This window comes from Aplidium turbinatum, chromosome 1 (genome assembly GCF_918807975.1).
Source record: "Aplidium turbinatum chromosome 1, kaAplTurb1.1, whole genome shotgun sequence".
Classification (NCBI taxonomy): domain Eukaryota; kingdom Metazoa; phylum Chordata; class Ascidiacea; order Aplousobranchia; family Polyclinidae; genus Aplidium; species Aplidium turbinatum.
This window is the reverse complement of record NC_137472.1, coordinates 46,862,058-46,889,182: the sequence shown is the minus strand read 5'-3', so window position 1 is coordinate 46,889,182 and position 27,125 is coordinate 46,862,058. Positions and strand designations below refer to the sequence as shown.

The following is a 27,125-nucleotide window of genomic DNA, read 5'->3' as shown; positions in this document are numbered from 1 at the left end:
CGTGTTCACGATAATTAATTGTCTCCCATTTATTCATTTCTTGCTCAATTTCAACAGATTTGCTATCGTTGAAAAGCACAAGTATAGATCTAACCAACTAAGTTAATATCAAATCCCAAAATATTACTAGCTCCATCTAGTGGCCACCTAAACTTGACCAAATTCAAACCATTATCAAAAATTTATTTGCAATGATAAAAACATTAAACGACAACCATTTAAAAGAATATGTTACTGTTTATTGAAGCGCAAAATTTTATTTTTATACCTCATTGAATATATGAGCAATCGTTGTTCGAAGACAGCCTCCCAACGAAGCTTTTGCACAATGCATTTCAATGACGAATCGATCGTCTTTTTGGATTCGCATTGCCTGTTCACGATAATTAATTGTCTCCCATTTATATTGAAAAAATGCTAAAGTCATAGAAAGGATTAGGATCAGGCACACAAATAGCCTAATTGGTGGTGTAATGGCTTGTCCAAATCAAGTAATGTAACAAACACTGATAAATAGGAAAGCGATGTGTGCTCTAGAGCGGTGTAGAACTTTGATCTTTTGTGAGGTCGTGGAAGAATTCTTGTCACTCGGCCCGCAGTCGACATCAACTGGAAAAGTTCGGTTGAGGAAGCAAGTGATGTCAGCTCCAAGTGCAGGAACCAGAAAATTGTTCCAATTTGGATGGAGAAACTTCTGCAAATATTAAAAAGAAACAACAACCAGCGATACAGTGGGTGCGGATACTTATGTTTTGTTCAATGCTTAGCCAAATAATTTTTTCACAACACATAGGCTAAGCCGAATAAACCTAGGCTTAAATATGGATCAAAGGTAAGTAACGAAACCGTAATGAAATGACTTGGGCTTGCATTCTCGTGTTCTTTCATAACCACATGAAGTCATTTTCCCAAAGGCATCCGTGTGTGTAAACAAAATGATTCATAGGTCCAAACCTTAAACGTTGACACACAAAAATCATGTTACAAACGTAACTTTTATTAAGTTAAAAAAATAATTTTGTTTCATGCGACATTGCACTTTTGTTAGCCTAGTTTGTTTGTAATAGAATAAACATCACAAAGTATGTGGGCAGCAACTCTTTTTTATCATTAGGTAGCCCTGAAAAGGGCTGTTTTTTGGCAAATGGACGATGTGGCGGCTACAGTAATGGGTAGGACTCCCTTATGGCGCGGAGAACTTCCGGAAAATGTCGTCCCCGTGGAAACTGATGTCGCCACATAAATTCATCAAGATACCCAGGTATCATGTGTCTTGTGGTGCCACCCATTCTTTTAAATTTCCGTTTACAATTCAACCACAGGTTTTCAATGTGGTTCGTATGAACCCCTGTGGCCGAAACATAATGATGGTGATGGTTGACCGTTTGGTGGCGATATCCAAGATCTAAAAACATACGAAAGCAACTTTAAATAAATTTCAGCGTAAAATGCTTGCTGCAATGGTTTCCAAATAGAAATAACAAAAACATGTTAAATTGGTAAATTTATTTTTAATGGATGCATAATTTTTTTGACATGAGCCATCGTGCTTTTTGAAAAGGAGCTGTGCAATTAAGTGGCGAGGTCAGTTGATTGTTTTTTCTGCTCCCAAAGTAACTTTAAATCAGTGTTTCTCAACCTTTTTTGGCCCAAAGCCCCCTTTATGAACTGGCAAAATTTTACCGCCTCCCAACAAAAACGATTAATTATGAAAAGCGAATATAAAACAATAAATATTATTTATTCTACAAAAAGTGCTCAATGCCAAGCAAAAAGACAAGCAGAGCGATATAATTATATCAAATATAGTTACCAGTCTCTAAAACCCTTACAGCCTGTTTTACCCTAAAAAGGGGATCATCAGAAGGTCCTTATTCAAATAGAATTATATTTCTATTAGAATAAGGACCTTTTGATGATCCCCTTTTAGGGTGAAACAGGCTGTAAGGGTTTTAGAGACTAGTAACTATATTTGATGAAAAGCAATATATGTTTGCGAGCATGAAAATAGTATAGGCCTACTGGTAGTCAGTGTGAACCTTGGGCTTGGTGAGAAAGTGTCAGTTTCTTTACATCCGGTGTAAAGCCAGTGAGAAACATTCGAAGATCACCTCTTATGGATATGTCAAGTGGGATTCGCTGTTTGGTATGTAGCAGAACAACATGAATCCCTTTTCCACCAGGTATGAGGTAGGAAATGCTACCACGTAGATACGTGCTCTTTGACAAAATCGTTACGCTGGGCGGTAGATGGGTTAAACCAAAATGCACCCTAGTAATCAAAACGCCCCCTTAATCCGAAGTGATCATACCGCCCCCCTGCAAAATCAAAAACGCCCCCTGGGGGGCGGTACCGCCCACGTTGAGAACCACTGCTTTAAATGGTTAACTGTTGTTAACAGTTTCTACACTATGAATAAGTTGTATCAAGTGGGACTTGGCATGACAGTTTAAGCCATATGGTTGGGTCTGATGCTATCACAACAGAAAAGTACACATTGTACTGTGATATGTCTTCAGACAAGCTAAACACAAACTGGTGGTTGAATGACCAATGGGACTGTGCAAGCAATCAATTTTGGGACATATTCTTAGGTTATTTTAAGGCTGAAAGGAATTTTTTTCACTTAAAAAGTATTTTTCGCTAGGGATGTAGATAAGAGCTACTGCTTTATTTTTGTACAATCTTGAAAAGCCTTATTACACTAGACTTTGCTATAGATCATGGCAAAAGTATATACCTTTTTAGATTTCAATTCATTGAACCTTTAAAGTGTCTTATTTTATCATGTCTGAAAAGAAAAGCGGGTCTATTTATTGATGAAAACCATGAAACAAATTCTGCTTCTTCTCTTGAGTCTCTTTCATTCCATCATACCCTTGACAATCAATTGATGTATTTAGCAAAGTGTCCCCTGGCACATAGACCCTTGTCCCATTGATCATGTATGTAAGCAACCTATGGGACAGTTGTCTGACACTTTTGAATGATGAAAAAAAAACGATAAAGAATATTAGCCTACAGTCATCACTGTTTTGATTTCATGTTATGAAACAATGACTAAACTTTGCAATAAAATTGCTTTAGTTCATGATTTGCTTTAAAATAACGTTTTATTAGAAATAATGTCATATTCGTCCCATAGGTGCCACATCTCCCCTACATATTTTTACTCTCAGTACACCTAGTCTACACAAATGTTTAATCTACATGCATTTTATGTACTTCAGTTGCTTTGTTTGCTTTGTAATCCAAGCTCAAGCATATTACGACGAAAAATGCTGCATTGGTAACAGTTCAAGTTTAGGTGGCCACTAGATGAAGCTAGTAGTATTTTGGGATTTGGTATTAACTTAGTTGGTTAGATCTATGCTTGTGCTTTTCAACGGTAACAAATCTGTTGAAATTGAGCAAGAAATGAATAAATGGGAGACAATTAATTATCGTGAACAAGCAGGGCGTGAACTGAAAGACGATCGATTCGCCATTGAAATGCATTGGGAAAAAGCTTCGTTGGGGGGCTGTCTTCGAACAACGATTGCTCATATATTCAATAAGATATAAAAATGAAGGTTAGCCCTTCAATAAACAGTAATATGTTCTTTTAATTGGTTGTCGTTAAATGTTTTTATCATTGCAAATAAACTTTTGATAATGGTTTGAATTTGGTCAAGTTTAGGTGGCCACTAGATGAAGCTAGTAGTATTTTGGGACTTGATATTAACTTAGTTGGTTAGATCTATACTTGTGCTTTTCAACGATAGCAAATCTGTTGAAATTGAGCAAGAAATGAATAAATGGGAGACAATTAATTATCGTGAACACGCAGGGCGTGAACTGAAAGACGATCGATTCGCCATTGAAATGCATTGGGAAAAAGCTTCGTTGGGGGGCTGTCTTCGAACAACGATTGCTCATATATTCGATAAGATATAAAAATAAAGGTTAGCCCTTCAATAAGCAGTGACATGGTCTTTTAATTGGATTTGATTGAGATTGTTTATCATTTAAAATGAAGTTTTGGTGATGGTTTGCATTTGGTCAAGTTTAGGTGGCCACTAGATGGAGTTAGTAGTTTTTTGGGACTTGATATTAACTTAGTTGGTTAGATCTATGCTTGTGCTTTTCAACGGTAGCAAATCTGTTGAAATTGAGCAAGAAATGAATAAATGGGAGACAATTAATTATCGTGAACACGCAGGGCGTGAACTGAAAGACGATCGATTCGCCATTGAAATGCATAGGGAAAAAGCTTCGTTGGGAGGCTGTTTTCGAACAACGATTACTCCTATATTAAATAAGATATAAAAATGAAGGTTAGCCCTTCAATAAACAGTGACATGTTCTTTCAATTGGATTTGATTTAGATTGTTTATCATTTAAAATGAAGTTTTGGTGATGGTTTGCATTTGGTCAAGTTTAGGTGGCCACTAGATGGAGCTAGTAGTATTTTGGGACTTGATATTAACTTAGTTGGTTAGATATATGCTTGTGCTTTTCAACGATAGCAAATCTGTTGAAATTGAGCAAGAAATGAATAAATGGGAGACAATTAATTATCGTGAACACGCAGGGCGTGAACTGAAAGACGATCGATTCGCCATTGAAATGCATTGGGAAAAAGCTTCGTTGGGGGGCTGTCTTCGAACAACGATTGCTCCTATATTAAATAAGATATAAAAATGAAGGTTAGCCCTTCAATAAACAGTGACATGTTCTTTTAATTGGATTTGATTTAGATTGTTTATCATTTAAAATGAAGTTTTGGTGATGGTTTGCATTTGGTCAAGTTTAGGTGGCCACTAGATGGAGCTAGTAGTATTTTGGGACTTGATATTAACTTAGTTGGTTAGATCTATGCCTGTGCTTTTCAACGATAGCAAATCTGTTGCAATTGAGCAAGAAATAAATAAATGGGAGACAATTAATTATCGTGAACACGCAGGGCGTGAACTGAAAGACGATCGATTCGCCATTGAAATGCATTGGGCAAAAGCTTCGTTGGGGGGCTGTCTTCGAACAACGATTGCTCGCATATTGAATAAGATATAAAAATGAAAGTTAGCCCTTCAATAAACAGTAATATGTTCTTTTAATTGGTTGTCGTTAAAATGTTTTTATCATTGCAAATAAACTTTTGATAATGGTTTGAATTTGGTCAAGTTTAGGTGGCCACTAGATGAAGCTAGAAGTATTTTGGGACTTGGTATTAACTTAGTTAGTTAGATCTATGCTTCTGCTTTTCAACGATAGCAAATCTGTTGAAATTGAGCAAGAAATGAATAAATGGGAGACAATTAATTATCGTGATTGGGCAAAAGCTTCGTTGGGGGGCTGTCTTCGAACAACGATTGCTCGCATATTAAATAAGATATAAAAATGAAAGTTAATACTTCAATACACAGTAACATGTTCTTTTAATTGGATTTGATTTAGATTGTTTATGATTTAAAATGAAGTTTTGGTGAAGTTTTGGTTGAAGTTTTGATGGTCAAGTTTAGGTGACCACTAGATGGAGCTAGTAGTATTTTGGGACTTGGTATTAACTTAGTTGGTTAGATCTATGCTTGTGCTTTCCAACGATAGCAAATTTGTTGAAATTGAACAACAAATCAATAAATGGGAGACAATTTCTTTCCGGTGTGTTTCAGTGCATTTCCACCCCGCTCTTCCTCTTTCATAATAGTCTATTCCAATATGTGTGACGTCATCATTTTTTCCGGTTGACCAACAGGGCGTCTTGTGCAAGAGCACCGGCAACCCCATGTCATTTCAGATGCTAAACTTACGACTATATTTATGGCAATGAGTGCTATTGTTGTGATCAAAAAGCATTGTTTCATAGTAGGTGTTGCCAAGGGTTTCTGCTCTCTGACCAGGACTGCAAAAATTTCCCCAATCACAAGTTTTTGTCTTCAACATTTTCTCAAACTAGGGTAGAATTCCTCATCAGGCAACACTAGTGCTGTAAATATAACTTAATGTTAACCCACACCAACAACCCATAGCCTACTCCCTAGTACAAACTTCTATTTACACTGCTGATACAAGTATATCTAAAGGGGACACAAAGGCTTTAATTACATCTGACATTGGCACCGATAATAGTATAAGAAATTTTGTTATCATGGTTACTAGTTAATTCAAGTACCCGTAGGGGAGCTGGTTTACAAGCTCCCCTCTTGGTTAAAAAGGCGAAACGTCACGGAGGAGGTATCCACCAAAAAAATAGTAGAAAAGTGGGGTGAAATCAGTCAATCATGACGATAAAAAACATTTAAGTGTCCGCATTCAGTAAATTAGTTGTGATTTGCTTGTTTCTGCTTCAATTGAACCAGCCCTGCAAAGCAGAAGATCTCACCTATGCAAAGCAATGTAACACAGGCCCGAAAAACACCACATATCTCCTTAGAAAAAAGTTAAACTTGACCAAGTTTAACTATTTATCCGAAGAATAGGATAAATGTACTTCTAAAGATACCAGCATTTAATCAAGAACATATCTCTGTCGTTTCTGCTTCGATTTTTACAATTGAACCATTGCTGGAAAGCACAATCTAGCACAATCTAAAGAACATATCTCTGTCTATTTACAAGCAAAAGTTGAGGTTGATAGCTTTTTCCTCCATCCCCGGGTTTGATCCACATACGAAGTGAAGTTTCTGCTCGTCATTGAAGACTTTACCTGCGTAGGCTACTATTCCATCCACTGGGTTCATCTGAACACAATTATAGCCTCTCTTGCATTTCCGTCCTCTTAAACCAAATCTTTGTCATCTGGCATAGCCTAAGCCAGAGGTCATTTAATCATAATCTTGGTGTAGGCTATATTGAAGTGCCGCACGTAGCTTCGATTTCGGAATTAAACGTAAATTTCAAAGTGAAATGATTTGTATATTGTAAAAAAAGGTGTAAGAAAACAACACAGTGAAATAAAACAAGCACGCAAAATGGAAGGATACAAAATAGAATCCAACAATAAATACAAGAACAGGCAGAGACCATCATGAAACACATTTCGTATAGGTTTGCGACAATATTGCATCAAGCATAAAAAATAACCTTACATTACATGTTATCTCGCCAAGAAAACAGAGAACAACCTTATATGATGCAGCTGCTATACTTCGCTGCACTTTCCCAAACAAATTTCGAAAAAGCACACCCACTTGCCCGGCGTTTTTGCAAACGATACAAAAACGAAAATTGTTTTAACAAAGTTGTTGCACTCAATAGACCGATCCATCGCCTAGCAACGTTCAGCCAATCAGAGCGCATGAGAGCAAGCTATCTTCGCTTGCCAACTATGCAGCATTGATTTTATGCAGTTTCTGTCACATTTATGCTGTGATTTCTTAGTAGAAGTAGAATTTTCTTCTGCGGTACTTGCAGGTTTGACAGCAAATACCTATTTGAGATGTCTTAAAAAACTTAAAACCGGAAACCTGCTGCAAATAGTGCTTTGTAAGACACGATTTAACTGGGTTATTAGAGCCATAGCCATGCAGTGTTATCAATGTTTTTAATAGCTGATCATATTTTTATAGAAGAAGTTACATAGCCTGGATGGTATGCTGTGCTCTGATTCCATCAGCTGGAATTGGGTCTGGATGAATGTCAGAAGGTTTTCCATCCACAAAATGCTAAAATTGGTAACACTTCATGTATTTATTGTATTTTAATACATTGCAAAACCACCACCACAAATAAACATTAAAATCAGTTTATCAGTAGGCCTACTCCCCAGCAGAGCTAATAGATTGTTTAGGCAATTGATGCAATGCAGCATTGTAAGACGGTTTCTGTTTTGATAAGATCGCAAACAATTTCAGATTCTAGATAGTATAGTTACCACCTACCTTTGAACAAACGTATGAATGAAGTTTAATTCTTGACACGTTTAGCTGTAGCCAGTGGCGTACGCAGAGGGGGGCCATTGGGCCATGCCCCCCCCCCCTTAAAAATGTTTTAGTAGTTAACGACGTAGATTAAGGCATTTAATATGTTTTGCATTGCTCTGTCAAAGCAATTACTGTAACAATGTTGTTTTATAGACTAAGCCAATACGAAATACATGGCCCAATCCACCTACCCCACTCCAGGTATGCCAATGTAGCATAGTGTTCTGTAAGCCTATTGCAGTGATCAGTGAGAGAGAAATGGATATAGTCTAAACTAAAACCATACTGGGATATCATGAAGACGTCTGGGATATCAATGGCCAGTGGCATAGCCAAGGGGGGGGGGGGGGTACAACCCCACTTGGCACGCGTGTGACGTCACGATATTGAGAATGATGCTTTCAGTCTCTTTATGCTTGGGAATGATGCTTTCAGTCTAAAAAAAAATAGCCTAATTTTAAACAAAACTGCATTAAAAGAGCGAGTTTTGCCAATACCAAACATCTCAGCCAGGAATTAACAACAAGAAAACATAGAGACTTAGCTTTATTTCCGAAAAATGCCGAAGAAAACATGATCTTATCCTTTTGCTATGCCACCTGACAGCACCATTTTACAGGAATATTCATACCCACATTTTTGTTGAAAATGCTCTCAAAATGCACCAAATTCAAAGTAATTTTTCAAAATTTTCTGGGAGAGGCCCCCCAGACTCCCGCCGCTGGGTGTCGTCTTGAGCGAAAGCGCCGTCGGGCTTCGCCCGCCGGTCGTCAAAACCCCCCTTTCAAAATTCCTGGCTACGCTACTCTCAATGGCCCCTCCCTTGAGAAAATCCTGCGTACGCCACTGGCTGTAGCCTACATGAAGCCGACCACATGCTTTGATCCAACATAAACAGTCTTCCAATCTTATTTTTGGTTTAGGAAAGCAAATGAAAGTGATATCTTTGAATTTCTCTGGATATTTGTCATCAAAATTGCAAGTGCCATAACTAAATCTCTTATTTACCACCACGAAAACAGCATAAATGTGACAGAAACTGCACAGAACAAATGCTACATAGTTGGCAAGCGAAGATAGCTTGCTCTCATGCGCTCTGATTGGCTCAACGTTGCTAGGCGATGGATCGGTCTATTCGTTGCACTCAAACTAATGCAAGATTTTTAGTTAATATTACAAAATACTTATAATTGTTATTCTGACCTTTTGAGAGGTTAAAAATTTAATTGTTTTTCAAAACAAAATGAAATAAAATTTAAATGACATATTGGCAACCCTTGTCACAACTGGCACGCAGTAACTTTTGGACTGCTACATCGTATACAAAGTTTCGCGCTAAACAAGTGGATAGGCTTCCGCGATCGCTCGTAAGATTTGTGGGAAATATTGATAGCGGGTCCACTGGCGCCGCCATATGAACTCATCTAAGTATCCTGGGATCACCTCCCTTTTAGTTCCATTCATGCGTTTGAATTTTCGCTTACAGTTCAGCCACAGGTTTTCTACGTGGTTCGTGTGAACACCTGTGGCTGAAACATACTCCAGACTGTGGTTTACGGCCCTATGGATGAACCCAAGATCTGAAAAAAACGAAAGCGAAATCAATCATCTCAAAAGTAAAGTACGAGGAATATAGTTACCGGTACCCTTAGTGGTTTCTTCCAGGGCTGTGGAGTCTGGCGAGATATGAACCACTCCGACTCCTCAGTTTATAACCGCCGACTCCGACTCCACGGCCCTGGATTTTTCTACCAATTCATTCTTATATCTGCAACGTGTTAGGCTATGCTCTTTTGTTGAATTGCTTCTTTACACAATTTTGGTCATAAATTGAAATAGCTAGGCTACATCATGCACTCACTTGATAAATTGCTGTACGCCCTCCATTCATCAGAATGGATTTCCGTCCCCGGAGCGATGCGACGCAAAATATCGGCTTCTAATGTGGCGCGATCTCGCCGTGGCACCCAGGATATGAAACATTCCCTAATTATAATAAAGTAATACAAATGAAGCCACTTTAGTCAGATTATTCGCTTTTTCATTCGTGAACGTGTCGGTCTGTCGGAGACAAAAAGAAAGGTTGCTTACATGTTATGCCACATAGCCTACCATTATCGACTCGCAATCAGCGGCAAAACTGTAACTTAGCAACTTACAACTAATTTAATAAAGACATATAATGATCGCAGACCGGGGGAGACTTGTATATACTTGCTTCGATTCGGAAATGCAACGAGTCATCGGGCGCTATTTTCTTGTGTTTGAAGCCCGGTTGCTCGCTTTGTGAAAAAGCTATCAACCTCAACTTTTGCATGTAAATAAACAGAGATATGTTCTTTAGATTAGCGTTGATTAAATGCTGGTATCTTTAAAAATAGTTGTGGGATAAATGGTTAAAGTCGGTCAAGTTCAACTCTTTACCTAAGAAATATTTTTTACTTTTAGAGTCTGGCTCACCTTCATTTGGATAAACAATAGCTTCTGCTTTCCAGCAATGGTTCAATTGTTAAAATCGAAGCAGAAACAAGCAACTTACAACTAATTTAATAAAGACAGAATAATGATTGCAGACCGAGGGAGACTTGTATACTTGCTTCGATTCGGAAATGCAACGAGTCATCGGGCGCTATTTGCTTGTGTTTGAAGCCCGGTTGCTCGCTTTGTGAAAAAGCTATCAACCTCAACTTTTGCTTGTAAATAGACAGAGATATGTTCTTTAAATTAGCGTTGATTAAATGCTGGCATCTTTGAAGGTATTTTTCGTATAAATAGTTAAAGTCGGTCAAGTTCAACTTTTTACCTAGGAAATATTTTTAACTTTTAGGGTCTGGCTTAGCTTTATTTTGGTAGACGATAGCTTCTGCTTTCCAGCAATGGTTCAATTGTAAAAATCAAAGCAGAAACAAGCAACTTACAACTAATTTAATAAAGCCATATAATGATCGCAGACCGGGGGAGACTTGTATACTTGCTTCGATTCGGAAATGCAACGAGTCATCGGGCGCTATTTGCTTGTGTTTGAAGCCCGGTTGCTCGCTTTGTGAAAAAGCTATCAAGCTTCGGATAAATAGTTAAACTTTTGCTTAAAATAGACAGAGATATGTTCTTTAAATTAGCGTTTATTAAATGCTGGTATCTTTGAAGAAATTTTTAGTATAGTTAAACTCGGTCAAGTTATTCTTCGGATAAATAGTTAAACTTGGTCAAGTTTAACTCTTTTCTAAGGAGATATGTGGTGTTTTTCGGGCCTGTGTTACATTGCTTTACATAGGTGAGATCTTCTGCTTTGCAGGGCTGGTTCAATTGTAAAAATTGAAGCAGAAACAAGCAAATCACAACTAATTTACTAAAGGCGGACACTTGCATGCTTTTTATCGTCATGATTGACTGATTTCACCCCACTTTTCTACTATTTTTTTTGTGGATACCTCCTCCGTGACGTGTCGCCTTTTTAACCAAGGGGGGAGCTTCAATCAATCATCAATCATTTTATTTTTCGTCATTAACGCGTCCGGGACGAAAACGATACTAACTACAAAAATCGATATAAACCTACCAGCACGTTAACGAACGGGAAAAGATGGCGAAACCTTGAAAGGTTTAAAACGTGCCTGAATGAAAAATTATTTAGTAGGCTATATATCAGTAGTTAGCACGGCCACAAAACCCAAAAAAAACAAACACCAAAGAATAAAACAAAAACAGAGAAGCACACATGTAGTATTGAATGACAGCCTATATGTATAAGCTTGTAAACCAACTCCCCCGTAGGTATACTTGCTTTACATCGAGCCTACTGCAAAGCTTTTGTTAAGAAAAACAGCTTACTGGTAAATTTTTAACTGTCTTTATAAACAAGTAGGCTATTCTTTAAACATGCTCTACATAACATTTGCAAACTGTTTTCTTTAGCTGACTGTACAAGCTGCGCTGCAAAACTTCCTGCAATCTAAAAAGAACTGCATGTTTAACGCGCTACAAAGTACAAACTACCGCCCTGGCAGTGTCGTGAAAATGAGACAATCACTGAGAGCCTTCCTATTAGATATTCCTGTGCTGATCACTGAACAGGGATGGTGCTGATATTACACAAAGTATATCATACGCCCATCAAAAGATAGATCTGTCAACAAGTAAACCGCAAATTCCAAAAAAAAGTTAAAAGTTCTCATGGGATATATCTCAGTTTAATCAACTTTGCTCTGTTGACACAAGCATATTGGCTAAATTAAGCTGAACGCTGGAGCATCCGAGCAATTCAGGGTTGCCAGACTGAAATTTGAAAAAAAGGCCAAACTCACCAAAAAAAAGGCCAAATTGAAGCCAAATAGGTAGAAAAAAGGCCAAAAATAATCCAAACTCAAACAAGATAAAATAAGCATTGTAAGTCGTGTTTCAATGTGCCAGAATTCGAGCTTGGATTTGTTCTTGTTGAATATCAGCATTTAGAAGTAGAGATGCCAGACTATGAAAAGGTCTTAAAGCCAAAATAATACAAAAAGTTTGGTTTTTGGTTTTGAATCTTTATCCTCGGACTGACAAAGCTTTGACAGGTTATTTCTGGTAGTTTCGCATACTTGTAGAAGCTTTTGACGCAGGGTCGGTTACCGAGATTGACAGAGTTAAATTTCCGATTGTTGAAGTGTTGTTGCTGGGGAATTATTCCATCCATGGGGAAGGGAAGGTAATTTGATACACTTTTAATATTTTTGCCTGTTAACTGAAAATTACGCGACACAAACTATTGATTTTAAGCTGAAATGAAAGTCTGATCCCTTACACACTTTTTAAAAACATTTTCACTTTTCTATTTTTGTTACTTTTTTTTTAATTGAAATTTTAAAAACGTCACTCAAATGTATCAATTTACCTTCCACGGAAGGTAAATTGATACACCCGGAAGGTAATTTGATACAGTAAAACTAATACAGAAATCCCCTTTGACAGCAAAGCAATAAATGAAAATTTAAAATGTGGTTGGCGTGCTTGGGTGCAAGGATGACTATTGAGGCCTATGTGTGCGGCGAAGCTTCTGCAGCGGAATGGACATGGGAAGGATCATTGGCTGGAGTTCTTATTCAAGGGGGGTGCTTCGCGCTTTTCTCATTTTTTGAAAGCATATAGCGTGTAGACCTACGAAAGCCCATATAATAGTTGTTTCCCAAAGTAGCAGGTCTTGTTAATGAAGAATAACTTATTTAAATCAACTAGATCTATAACAGCATTTATTACAGTCACAAAAAGAATTTAATATACTGTATCAATTTACCTTCTCTACATGTATCAATTTACCTTTTTCAAAAAAATTTATAAAATTCTGATTTTTGTATGCTTGGATGCACATTGCAGAAAAAACGTGACATGCCCTTGAAGCCTTATCAATGAACTGTCAAATGAGTTAGGTTTCATCTTTCAGGAACTTTTCTTTAATTTTCCAGACGAAAATAATCATGAGTTAAAAATTTTACAAAAATACTCAAAAAACACACTTTTACAATTTTATGCCATAAAAGCACGAGTTAGCTGCATGGTGCAATTTTTGTAGGCATTATTTTCACAGATCTTCCACCTAATGACAATGTTTTTGACTAATATTTTTTGTACATTTCTGTAGGGGGGGTGTATCAAATTACCTTCCGTATCAAATTACCTTCCCTTCCCCTAGGTACCGCTGAATGCAGAGCAGTCCTTAAAATGCGTTGCTCAAGCGCACACCCCAAGAGTCGAATCGGCGCCGCTTGATCTTGAAGATTCTTCGTTCACGAAGTGACGCGCTAACCAACTGAGCTATCGGGGCAAACTTTAATAAAAAGCCAAACAAGGAAAATATTAGATAAAAATAGCCAAATGGATATTTACCTGTTTCTATCAAAGTAATGTCTATAATATTCATATTTCCTGATATCTTATGACTTGTAGCGGATTTTGATAAATTGTAGCAAAAATATTTCTGAAATTAGCCCGAAAAATAACAAGTACAAAAGATCTGTAGCGGATGAGTTTAAATCCGCTACAATGGAGAGATCTGGCACCACTGGGTGGCTTAGAAGTGGATGCAGTCTGCTGACTCGGCGCCAGCGTCACATTACGAGTATCAAACAAGTGTAGAACATGTCTTGAACAATGGTGAATATGGTTTTCATCTGGTAAGGTTACAATATATGAGAAATATTGATTATTATGCATTTTGAAGAATAAATTTGAAAAAGGCCAAATTTAAAGCCAAATCTAGAAAAAGGCCAAATGTATAATTTTTAAGGCCAACAGATTTTAAAAAAGGCCAAATTCGAGAAATGAGCATGGATGATGGTAACAACTAGAACATCACACAATTAAGGCGAAAGAGAAAATTGAAAAAAGAAAACTAATCGGGAAAAAATAATGGTTTGCGAAAATGTTTTTTTGGAGCTAAAAGTAACTACTTTCAATTCTCTCATTTTCGCAAACCATCATTTTTTCCCGATTAGTTTTCTTTTTTCAATTTTCCCTTTCGCCTTAGTTGTGTGATGTTCTAGTCGTTCCCATGGATGATGGAGAATCTGTTGCCAAAAAAAAAGATCGCAAAGCAGCAGGTTGCCAGGTTATTTTGTAAAACCAAACTTTTAAGGTTTAAAACGTGCCTGAATAGTAACTCATGTAGCTATGTCCGTTGCTATGTCTGTAGTTAGCAAGGCCACAAACCCCAAAAAACAAACAGCAAAAACCAAAACAAAGAGAAGCACACATGTGTAGTAAGAAATGACAGCCTAATGAAAAATGTTGTGCATTGAATTTACCAGTTCCAATATTGATGGAGATCCAGAGATGTACGTATACGCCGCAAATTCTACGCCGTAGACTTGTGGCGTAGACTTTTTGTTTACGCTAACGCTTACGGCCTAACTCAATCCAGGTCGGGCCTGCGTGAGTGGTTCAAAGCCTCTATAAGTAGGCTATGCTAAACTTCTAGACTTAGGCCTAAGCTTTCAATGAAGCTTGCTTTCTCAGTCCGAGGATAAAATTTCCCACAAATAATCTATAACAACTGAGCAACTGCTCAATTAAAAATCTTTACGTAAGATTCTAAGGTAGACCTACTGTGAGAAGTCAGAAGAAACTTTGAGAAGAAGAATTCCACATTGAGAAATTGCAAAACATCTTAATTTTTCAAGATTTTAGCCTAGTGTGACAAATGAGGTCTTTGGAAATTTATGAATCATGGTTGTTCATCATGTTTCCAATAGACTATAGCCTACAGTCTATGGTTCAACCTTCTTTGAAGCATCCGCTCAACACAAAGCGAAATACTTTTTCCACCTATTTAGCTTGTGACAATCCTATTTCATTTCATGAATTAATCTAATGAGGATCTTCGAGTCTGAGAAACTTTTTTAAAAGTAAATACAGTCGGCCTAGTAACCTAACTGGTAACCGAATAGCATAAATTAAGTGCTAATTAAATTAATATTTAGGCTATGATAGCCCTCTTAGTATCTTATATTCTTAGGCTAGCTCATGGCCACCTAAAGATACGGCCTGATTTGTCACATTTTGCAGAAATTTCCAGGTTTTTCTAACTTTGGGCAAACGTTTAAATAAATTTTTCTAAAATTTAGATTTTTACGCTTTCTCTATTCTTTTCCCCAGATGACACAATAGGTTTTAACATCTTCACATGTTGAAAAACAAAGAAAATTTGATTTCGAAGATTTTAATCAGACTGTTAATTTTCCAATAACAGTCTCATTTTGTGTTTTTCAACTTACTTTTTCTTATTTGCTACTGCTTCCCCATTGCAACAAAAAAGTTTTATGTCATTAGGAAACCGCAAAAAGTAAAAACATCTCAAAAAATGTCAGTCAAGCACTAGCAGTAGCTGTAATCAAAATCTGCAAAATGTGACAAATCAGGCCACATCTCCAGGTGGCCATGGCTAGCTACAAAAACAAGATAGAGTCTAGCTAGATTCAAGCATGAAAGTAAAAATTTTTACGCTAACATATATTTCCGAATCGCATTTATTCAGTCTCGGCGGGTGCCGAAGCAGAAGTGCTGATTTCATCCTTTGCTGCGACCAACGTTAGTGTTTCATAGGTTGTTGGGCTGTAGTGTAGGCTAGAGATACGTTGTGTTATCGGTTAGGCTAAACCATTTTGTGAAAAAAGTTACTACTTAGCTTTATGCAGTTGTACTGTAGGTATATGTGAAAATGAATTATCCAAATATTTTATTATTTATATTAGTATGTTCGTGTTCCGTTTTATATGGTAAGTTTTTGTTCATTTGTTTATTTATTTGTAGATGCTAACGAAGCCTACATTTACTTGTACATAACGGTTAAGTTTTAAACTGAAATCAGGAATTCAATGAAAGAAAAACATGTTTCCAGGTCAACGTTTGTGTGTGTTGGCTAATGGTTTTACACTGCAGAGCTTACTACTAATTATGTATAAATAGTAAGTTTGTAGCCTATAGTCAGTCATAGCCTACTTGAACTGCTTTGACAGTAATCAAAGGGGCCTCCGGAAAAAACAAGGTTGAGAACCATTGCTCTATATTATAGTCTGTGGTACACTCATTGCTCAAGAAACTTGCATTTGCATTGAAGACAATGCGTTGTTGAATTAAAATAACTTGACCTACCCCTATAGTTTATCAAGACTTTAATGATCACTTGGCGTAGGCTACGGTAGAACGAAGAAGAGGAAATTGTAGCCTAACTACTGTAAAAAGCAGCATTTAAACGTGTATGGTTATGAAGAGAATATAGCTTAGCAACTACAGTGTAACCTACAGTAATCCCAAGGAAAATGCGATATGTATAACGTATAGTGCAAAGCAGGCTATGCAAGTCATCAATTATGTAAGCACAAACCACTTCAAGAGGAAATTGAAAATCGTTTTTGTGGTTTACGTTTCATTTAAAAACGACAAATCTACGTAAAGCAATTACATTTAGGTTTGTTAGCCATCTGAAGTAGGCTGTAGATGTAGATCTACCAGCAGTTGGATAGGCCTACGAAACCGAAATAAACAGTGTAGCCTACTTGACTTTGCAATTTTAAGCAACTTGGGTACCGTACAATTGATGTTGGCCATGTTGCTTTTGGCTACATATTTATGGAAAGCTACGGTAGCTCAGAAGTTCTGCGTTTGACTCAAGATCAAGCAGCGCTGGTTCGGCTCTCGGGATGTGCGCTTGAGCAACGCATTTTCAGGACTGCTTACCATTCAGCGACACCTTATGGATGAAAAAATTCACCGGAAAATAATACTTCAACAACATGCGGAAACTTCACCCTGTTAATCTCGGTGACCAGGCCTGCGTCTGTGGTCCGAAGCCTTTATACGTATGCGAAACTGCAGGATTAAGCTCTCCAAAAAGCTTTCCCAGACCCCAGTCCAAGGATAAAGATCAAATCAATCAAATCAAAAGGAAGTGGAGAACGCAAAGCTGGTCATTCCACAAGGCTTTGAAATGATGTAAAAATTGCAACATTTTTGACTGGGTTAAAACTTAAATACACAAACAAGTTTAATCACTGCTGTAAGATCTATCTCACCAAAACGATTTTTCAGTTTCCATGTTGATCTGACATTCATTCAACATCATCGACTGATTTAGTATATTGCACACAATTTAGAAGCAATCTAGAATTGGAAGAATGCTCAATGCCGTTAAGCATTTGGGAACATACAATAATTTCAAATTAAAGAACTGGACACCAATTTGAAATTCAGTGCAATGACAATATTGCAAAAATATAAGCAAATGAAAATCATTTGTTTCTGATACATGCAAAGACATATGTAGGCCTTTATCAAAAAATTTGCACACATGTTTCTGTTTCAATAACAAAATATTGAGAAGGCTTACGCCATGCTGTAGGCCTAAATACAACAGATTTTCAGTAGCGATCCAGGGAGCACTTGCTCATTTGTCTCCTCACGGCCTACTAGAACACGGCCAAATATGTTGCTATTTGAGGAAATTTCTAAGAGTCTGAATTGTTGCAATCATAGCTATGACAAACCTATCATCTTCCCATTTCCAAAGTAAGTAAAATGAGCAATATTTGCATCTAGACATATTTTTGGCTTGTTTTTCCAGAGATTAGATATGTATGTTAAGCACAACTTATGCAATAATAATGTAAAATATGTAAAATTTTCCAACTAGTCTCATCATACAGTCGTTAGGTTCTTTGTATAGCAGGATTTTTTGCCAATAGCCACATTTTACTTGCAAAATTAAACTTGGTGGAAAACAAAACGAACTAAAATTTAAATTAGCACATCAAATGAACCGCTTACAACATAGAAATCACAAAAAATCCTTCATATTTTGAATGGAACATGCAATTTCACCAAAAGCGACACACCAAACGATACTACCTCCAGGTTGCAGTTGGAAAATCTTAAATATTTTACATTGTTATTGCATAGGTTGTGCTTAACATACATACCTAATCTCCGGTTAAACAAGCCAAACATATGTCTAGGTACAAATAATGCTTATTTTACTTACTTCTGGAAATAGGAAGTTCACAGGTTTGTCATAGCTATAATTGTAACAATTCAGACTCTTAGAAATTTCCTCAAATAGCAACATATTTGGCCGTGTTCTAGTAGGCCGTGGTCTCCTTAAAAACAAATTCGGAAAGGAAGCAATATTTATTTTGCATTCAGCAAATCACAATCGTCTGCGCTTTGTTGCCCCAGAAAATGTTTTTCCAGAATCATTACTGAAACTATGACTCTTTTTAACGTCATCAGGTTGCAAGAGAAAGCTGGTAAATGTATATGTGACCAACTTTTAGAACAAAAAACTAATATACGTTAAAAATCCTTGATAAATGTTAACATCGATTTGTCGTGCTAGGCTCAAAATCAAAGCATCTGTTACATTTTCAGAGAAGGAAACATTTTACTCAACTTTTTACAAAAATTCGCAATATTGATGCAATTTTTCATTAAATTCAAGACCACAAAAGTTAATCAAAAGAAATGCAAAAACAAACCTTTTACAGTAGCCTAAATAAGAGATCATTTTCAAGCAAAGGGCAAACATTGTAAGTGATTAAAAGTGGAAACAGTGAAAATAATATTTTTCTATTGTACTTGCTCGATTGTGTGTAAATAGGTGCGGTAAATGAATTAAAAGATGTTTTTATTTAGGTGTAACAAACCACAGTAGTTGTCTTGCAGTATGAATATTGAAAAGTTTGGGTTTCCATCAGGAATATTATCCTTTTTAACAGTGGTTTCAACGTTTATCTGATAAATGCGAAAGTAAAAGCAGAAACATCAAAATTGTTTTTGTTGCTTCACTGACATTTCGCACGCGAAACTCTTGTATGTTTCTGTTTTAACTATCGCATTCATCAAATGAACGTTGCAGCTATTGCTAAAAAAGTCTTACATGCAGGTTTTTATGTTTACATTAATTTTTTAAAGCTTCTAGCCTATAACTTACGTAAATGCAATATAACCATCTCACAATTAAAAGTGAAACTTAGCACACGTTAATTTTGTTAATTAATAAAGTAAAGAAAGTGCGTGCAGTTGCATGGTAGTAGGAAACTTAAATATTACAGTATGGGTAGAGAGGTAACTTTTTCAAGCCATAAACAGACACAACTCAGCAACAACACTACATTTAACCCTAACCCTCACATTTAACCCTAACCCAGAACTTAAATATTGGTAGCTGAAGACAACATACATTACAAAATATAACACAATATAAAAAAGTCCTGCAAAGTAATTTTTGTCCCGAATTCCTATTTCGTGTTCTACAAGTGTTAAATATGTAAATACATGGCGATATTACGCTCAAGGTCTTCTTTATTCTTGTCAATATCCAGGTCGACGACACGGAAGCGACATTATGCAACGTCCTAATGACGTCATTGGAACAGCTTGTGGCGAAGAAGTCAAAATGACGTGCGTGGCAAAAGCGCGTAGCAATACAAAGGTAAGAGTTACTCAGACAACTAATGTAGTCAATCGTTTTTTACATTGATTTAACGTCTGGTCACTGATGATGTTTGTATATTTATTGAGTCACTTGTGTTTTCTGCAAGTAAGTGCATAGCACAAGAAACTTTTAGGTCTTCTTTCGAGCAGTAAAGAAACATCGCTTATGATGTAATGTCAACTACCTGTTAGGCTCAACTCAACATACAAACGTAATGCACCCAACAAGAGCTCTACCCCACTTTTTGTTTAAGCTACACTGATAATTTTTACTTACCTTGATTACTTATTTATATTTTATAAGGTTACAGTCAAGCAATCTTATATAATGCGGTATATAAAAAGTTTACATCCAAAGCGAATTTTGCAAGTTTTATTAAAAAAAAAAGATAGCTTTGGATCACAGCAGAAACATTGTTTAATAATGTTATAAAAAAAAAACATGGTCAATGTATAGTAGTAATAAAGTTGTTGTAAATCTTTATTCAAACCTAATTCTACCAAAATACAATCACCATACGCTCTATATTTCAGGATAAGCAAACTCCTCCTGACGTAGAATGGTGGTGGCGAAGTCCAGGATCCGTTACGACATCTTCTGAAAAGATAATTGAGCTGGAGAGAGAAGGAAGAATTTCCATACATGTTGAGGTAGTTTATAAACTGTAGATAAAATGAAGATGTGAAAGTACCAGACACAAGAGCAAAATGTCTGCTAAAAAGCAAAAAAATTATTAGTTTTATGGAGAAAATTTCGTAAAAATATCGAGTGTTAAAATTCGAAGTATTTAATTCTTTTCAACATTTAGGTAAATTTGTAAATCTACGACTTGTATTTAAAGCCAGAACTTTCAACTATGTAACTCAAACGCTTTTACATAAGCAATGTTTTTTTTAAATGTTTTTTCTTAACATATATTTTGATGTTATTTGGGCTCATTTGCGTAGCTTCAGCCCTGCCATCAGCCCTGCCAATTCTTTATAAAATTATCACTTTGCACAGGAATTTGTCGTTGTTCGAAGCACCCTCGTAGTGAAAGATCTCCAGCCTGATGACGAAGGAATTTATCAGTGCAGGGCCAGTAAAAGTCCTCAGAGATTCAAGCCAGGAGTGAACGTATATCAGCACTGGAAAATAGAAGAGGCTCCCATCAGTGATTTGCAATGCAGCAAAGGTGGTGTGCTAAAGTACACTAATGCTGATTAAGTCGTTTTTGGAAACTGTTGAAATAAAACTTAAAGCTTTTGTTGTTGTACTATCCAAAAGTAATGCTCATTGTTTATTGCAAATAATTTAGAAAAAATAATGGTAGCAGTAAACGACAACTATTATTTTAATTTTTAACTATGCGCATTGTGAAAGCAGGCTACCGTACCTTCAAAATGCATAGTGTTACATTAAATTGATGTGTATTATTCTTCACCACAGGAAATTTAAATTTCCAGAGAAAACCGTCTGGCCATTTGATCAATTTTTTTAGATATGCCCACTTGCTTTTAATGACGTTGAATTATTTATTTATGTGTCACATTCTTTCAGTCAATTCATGTTTTAAGTGACTCAATCAGCAAATAACTTTACTCTAAAGGACTTTGTGAGGTAATCAGCAAATATTTTTCAGATATTTTCTGTCTTAATAATAACCAGTATTCATTATAGGTTACGTACTCATTAGAAACAAATACAGATCGTCAATAACCAAACTTTGTTGCATTTACCAGTTATGTAGTCGATGTCTTTACAGATTTGACTGGTTCATCAATTACTCACGTCATTCCGACAGAGACCAACAATACCACCAAGCTAGAAGATATTATTTTATCAACGATACTATCGTCACGTATGACTTTGTCAAAATCGATACCAGTAAAAGCCTTCACACGAGAAAACTCACCGAGTGGATGTAAGATGAACTGCAAGAACAGTAAATTATGAAAGTTTTTTTTGAAGACCATTTTTGTGCTTACCAGATAAATTTCATGAAACAAAACTACAACATCTTTGAATCCTGCTGAACACCGTATTAATGCTGAGAATTAACCTATTTCAAACTTTACAAGACAAAAGAAAACTGTTCCATTTTGTTTTATGCTCGTTTCGAAATTGTTGAGATGAGGCAATTTTTGTGGTAAAGCAACCTATTGCAGTCTACAGAATGTTTAGAATAAAAAAATTAGTAGTTCGTTTTTCTTGTTTTTGGTGAATTTGTTATCACTTTCATTATTTCTGATTTTAATTTTTGCTCAGCAACGTCATCTCGCGGAACACAAAATAGGTTACCTCGCTCTGCTACAGTCTCATTTTCAACTTTCACCAAAGCATCAGGTAAGGTAGAATAATAATCAATGCATAAAAACTAATCTTGAAAGTTAATGTAAGTACTAGGTGTGTCAATAGATCCACCAACAACTTGGTATTATTGTATACGATTGATTGAAATATAATCGCCACTTAGCTATTTTGAAACAAAAGTTTTGCACAAAGTCATTTGCTTCGGTAATATGAACTTTCTCTTGTCGGTTGCATACCCTAGTAGTAAGAGCTCTGGCTCAGCCCCCAAAGGACATCAGTTCAACACGTACAAGAGCATGTTGCTATGTTTTTGGCAGTACACTTAAAAGCATACCTGAAGATGGACACGAAGATATGCTTCCATAACTTTTCATCTACGGTCCACTTAAGTTAATCCACATCTTCAACTACCGGGAATAAGCCTAGATATGAAAAAAAACTCTTTTAAAAGTTTCTAATCTGCTTGGAAAAATTTCTAAGCCTTAAGTATTTAGTCTTTCCCTTTGTTTGCTATGCAATTTTAATTACAATTCGTTGTTAAACTTGGTTATCCTACTTGTTCCATTAACGTATCTATAGTTATTTCACATACTTGTGACAGTAGCTGTTTTGAGATATTTACGTTTAGGTATATCAACGCATCAAAACAGTTGTACTGCTGGTGTATGGTTCGCAACAGTTCTATGTATATTGCTTTGTCTGGTGACTGGATGAGATGCTGCTTCACCAGACTGAATCGCCCAGGAGAAAAGCATCGATGAATGTAGACTATTGTGATCTCGTCATTTTGATTACCACGATACTCATGTTTTCTACAACCGATTCAATGATGAAAGTTGGCGTAAACTGTTTTATTTAGACGTTTTACATGTGATTGTTGTTTATCGCATTTGGTTAACCCACTTTGTCATCGCAAAATATTGTTAATCCTAAAGAATATTTTGTCACTAAGTGTGATTTACCATTCCTACATGAAATTTATATCGTGAAGATTTTCTCGTTGTTATGTATTAAAACGTTTATGACAAAAGCAAGAAGGAGGCTAAAATAAAAGAAACTATTACCCTAAATCAGTGGTTCCCAAACTGTGGGCCATGGCCCACTAGTGGGCCACGAAGACGGTTTCAGTGAGCCACAGAGTTATTTGTAATTGAACTTATACTGTTCCTGTATTGTTAACAATTTCTAGATTTTTTACCGAAAAATTTTAACTGCCATTCTTAAAACTGTCTGCCACGGGGAGGAATTGTTACGTAACAATGAGTTTTTAAGCTTGCATGTGCCAGAAATCGTACTTAAAAACAAGCGTTCTTTATGTCGTGGACTGATAGCTGTGAGGTGCAGAGCGAAGAAGAGATTGAATAAAAATTTGCAAATCGAGACATGCTAAACTAAATTACTAAATACTAAATTATTCAATGGCAAACAAGAGAAAGTATGATGATAGTTACGTTAAATTTGGATTTACTTCGTTAAATGATCATGGAGTCGAAAAGGGACTGTGCGTACTATGCTACCGCGTCTTAAGCAATGAGTCATTGAGACCGAGTAAATTGAGAAATCACCTGGAAAAAAATCATCCTGAGTTGAAGAATAAGAGCATTGAGTATTTTAAACGACTAGAATCTAGCTGTAAACGTCAACGACTTGACAAAACTGGAAACTTTCAACAAACTGATCAGAAACTTACAGAAGCATCTTTCGTTGTTAGCCAAATTATAGCTAAGCAGAAAAAAGCTCATAATATCGCTGAAACTGTTGTTAAACCGTCTGCACTGGCCATGACGAGAATTGTCCTGGGTGATAAACATGAGAAAAGTCTCAAAGCTATTCCTTTATCCAATAACACAGTAAAGAGACGAATTGCAGCAATGTCAGAAGACATTAAGAAACAAGTAATAACTGAAATAAATAAATCTGCTTTTGGTCTATTCGCCATCCAGCTGGATGAGTCTGTCGATGTATCTTCAGTTTCTCAACTTATGGTTTTCGTTCGCTATGCAGTTGACACCTCTGTAAAGGAAGAATTACTCTTCTGCTGTGCTTTGAACACCAGCACAAAAGCATCAGATGTAATGGAAAAAAGTCAACCATTTTTTTAATGAAAACGGAATATCCTGGGACAATCTGTGTGGCGTGTGCACTGACGGTGCACCTGCGATGCTTGGTTCCAAAAGTGGATTTAAGGCACTTGTGCAAAGAAAGGCTACTGGCGTTATGTTTACTCATTGCTTCATTCACCGGGAAGCTCTGGCTTCTAAAACTTTACCAAGTGGTCTCCAAGGTGTGCTTAACGTTACTATTAAAATAGTAAATTTTGTGAAGAGCAGCGCTTTGCACACTCGTCTATTCAGAAAACTTTGTGAAGACATGGAATCTGATAATAAAAACCTTTTGTTTTACACAAAAGTTCGGTGGCTCTCTAAAGGGAACGTTTTATGCAGAGTGTTTGAGCTCCGCGATGAGTTGGAAATCTATTTAACTGATGTAAAACCTGAGTTAGCATTTCACTTTACCAATGTAAAATTTATTGCTTGTTTGGCATACTTGGTAGATATTTTTCATTCTTTAAACACCCTTAACCTGAAAATGCAAGGAAAAGAAAAAAACATTATTCAGAACATGGACTTGATCAATGCGTTTGTTGAAAAATTGGCAAACTGGAGACGAAAAGCTCAAAACGGCAATTTTGCCTGGTTTAATAACCTGTCTGATATTTACGAGTTAAACGATGAACTAAAGACCAATATTGTTCAACATCTGAAAGAGCTGGAAAGCGAATTCAAGTCATATTTTCCTGAAGTTAGTGCTGATGACCTATCACTTGCAAGAAATCCGTTTCGACTTTCCCCTGAAAATGTGGAAGATGAATTACAAGACCAATTGATTGAATTGAAAAACGACTCCAGTTGCCGAGATCTATTCGAAACTTTGCCACTCACGGAATTCTGGCTAAGCATGGCATCATCATATCCAGAAATAAGCAAAACCGTACTTAAACAGTTATTGCCTTTCACTTCTACATGGTTATGTGAATCTGCCTTTTCAGCGCTAGTATGTATGAAGTCCAAGCAACGCAACCGCCTTGAAGTTGAACATGACATTCGCTGTGCTCTTTCGACAACTGAGCCAAGAATTTCTAAGCTTGTTGCTAAAGCGCAAGAGCACCCTTCCCATTAAAAAATAAATTGCAAAAAGCTATTTTGTTTGTTTTTGTGTTACATGTCATATAGTACAGTAATTAGGTAGTAGAACTTGGCCGATTAGCGTAGTGGTAAGAAACATCGCTATCTGTGCTGGAGGTCTGGGCTTCGATCCTCGGGCCAGTCAAATCAGGCACAGCGTCGCCACTTAGAAAATTGCTAGAGCCTACAGTGCTCGCCCATATACAAGTGTATAAAATATTTTGGGTGGGCCACGAACTTTTTTTAAATCAAAATTTAGGCCACGGAGTAAAAAAGTTTGGGAACCACTGCCCTAAATTAATCAATTCAATATGAAAGTATTGCCATACATGGCATGAACAGTATATTTTCTTATTCTAATAGAATGAATTCGAATGGATTTATTTCAATAAAAAAAGTTTGAACACTGGTGAAGCCATGCCACCACACACGTGAGACGAAAGCTCTATGCATAAATTGAGTTCAGTAATTTAGTGTGCTATATTTTTTTTGATTCATTTATATCACGTTATGCGTGATCATGGAATTCGAAAGATATTGTGTGTGAAAAATGTTTGACAAAATTTTTTTGGACAAGCACAAGAAAGCTTATTAAAGTTGTATTTAGTGGTTTTTGTCGCTATCAGCCATTTAAAAAAATAACTGTTTAACACAAATTTTCGTTTTAGCTCTAGCAAATAGGAATGTGGAATGAAATCGAAAATATCCAACACTTAAAAAATACACAATATCCCACATTGTTAAAAACCTCATTAGGACATACTAATAATCTTTTAACTCCCCAACTTTTGTTGATTTCATGAGAAGGTCCAGCTGTTCCGCTTATGCAACATCTCGTTTACATTGGACGTGGAGTCAGTTGGATGTTTGTTCATATTGATGTTTAACTAGTTTTGCTCAATGCAGCCTGCACCCAATTCTTATTTCACTTAACAATTATTAAGGGATTTGTAGTTGCACTGGGTGTATGCAACTTGCAACCTTTCTGCTGCAAAATACAGTAGCCATCGTGACAAATACTTCACAGGTACAACGTACAGTATTTGCATGAAAATTTGCGGAAATAAACTTTTTAAGAAAAGCTGCAAATATATTTAGTTATTATTGATTGAATAAACAATGATTTTATTATGTTAATATGATCTTATGTTATACGAAGATCATCATGTCCTTATCATCTTAGCTGACAACACATGCTCGTTTTCCCATCTCTATAAATAGTCGAAGCGAATTATATATATTTGCAAGGTTAAGATTAATTCCTTGTTTTTGCGTTTATCAAATTTGACTGCAAAGAGACCGCTGTATGTAGCAAAAAAGAAAATGTTACTTCACAAGAGGTAGAGTATTAGGCTATCATAGATACGGTGTCGTTGGACTTGGGAATTGGTTCAATTCCAAACTGAAGGCAAAAATCAGTCACCTGCCAAATTGTTTAAGTGGGCCATAGTCACGCTAAGGCCAAGCACACACACTCGGTCAGCTACATATATGGTCCACTGCGGTCCAGCAAGGGTGCAGCTTCAATGAAGCCAATTGCACCGAGCTGTTTAGTGCTTTCTATAGGCTATCACAGCGGCCATGTAGGTCTCCTGGCTTGAAAATAAAGTTCGTTGCAGGAAACTTTACGTGTAATGACTTTGTAAACGAAAGTACGAAACCGTCTAGCAGAGACGGTTTATTTCTTGATTGACATATTTGAGGCTTGCAATCAGATTTTTATTCAATGGCATGCTCTCTATGAAATACAAGATGGAAAGCAGATTTGGACATGGCATAAAAGT

The 27,125-nt window shown here is 36.5% G+C and overlaps 1 protein-coding gene and 1 pseudogene across 1 annotated transcript; both read left to right on the top strand.

Annotated features, from left to right (window-relative positions):
• Positions 1–18,637: 18,637 nt before the first annotated feature.
• Positions 18,638–23,469, top strand: LOC145766423 (uncharacterized). The gene is made up of 7 exons (XM_082578134.1): positions 18,638–18,677; positions 19,752–19,861; positions 20,398–20,514; positions 20,867–21,038; positions 21,609–21,767; positions 22,112–22,189; positions 22,785–23,469. The coding sequence occupies exons 1-7, from the start codon at positions 18,638–18,640 to the stop codon at positions 22,868–22,870; spliced, it is 762 nt and encodes a 253-aa protein (XP_082434260.1). The 3' UTR covers positions 22,871–23,469.
• Positions 23,470–23,937: 468 nt separating this feature from the next.
• LOC145766415 (protein FAM200A-like) lies at positions 23,938–25,336 on the top strand (annotated as a pseudogene).
• Positions 25,337–27,125: the final 1,789 nt, after the last annotated feature.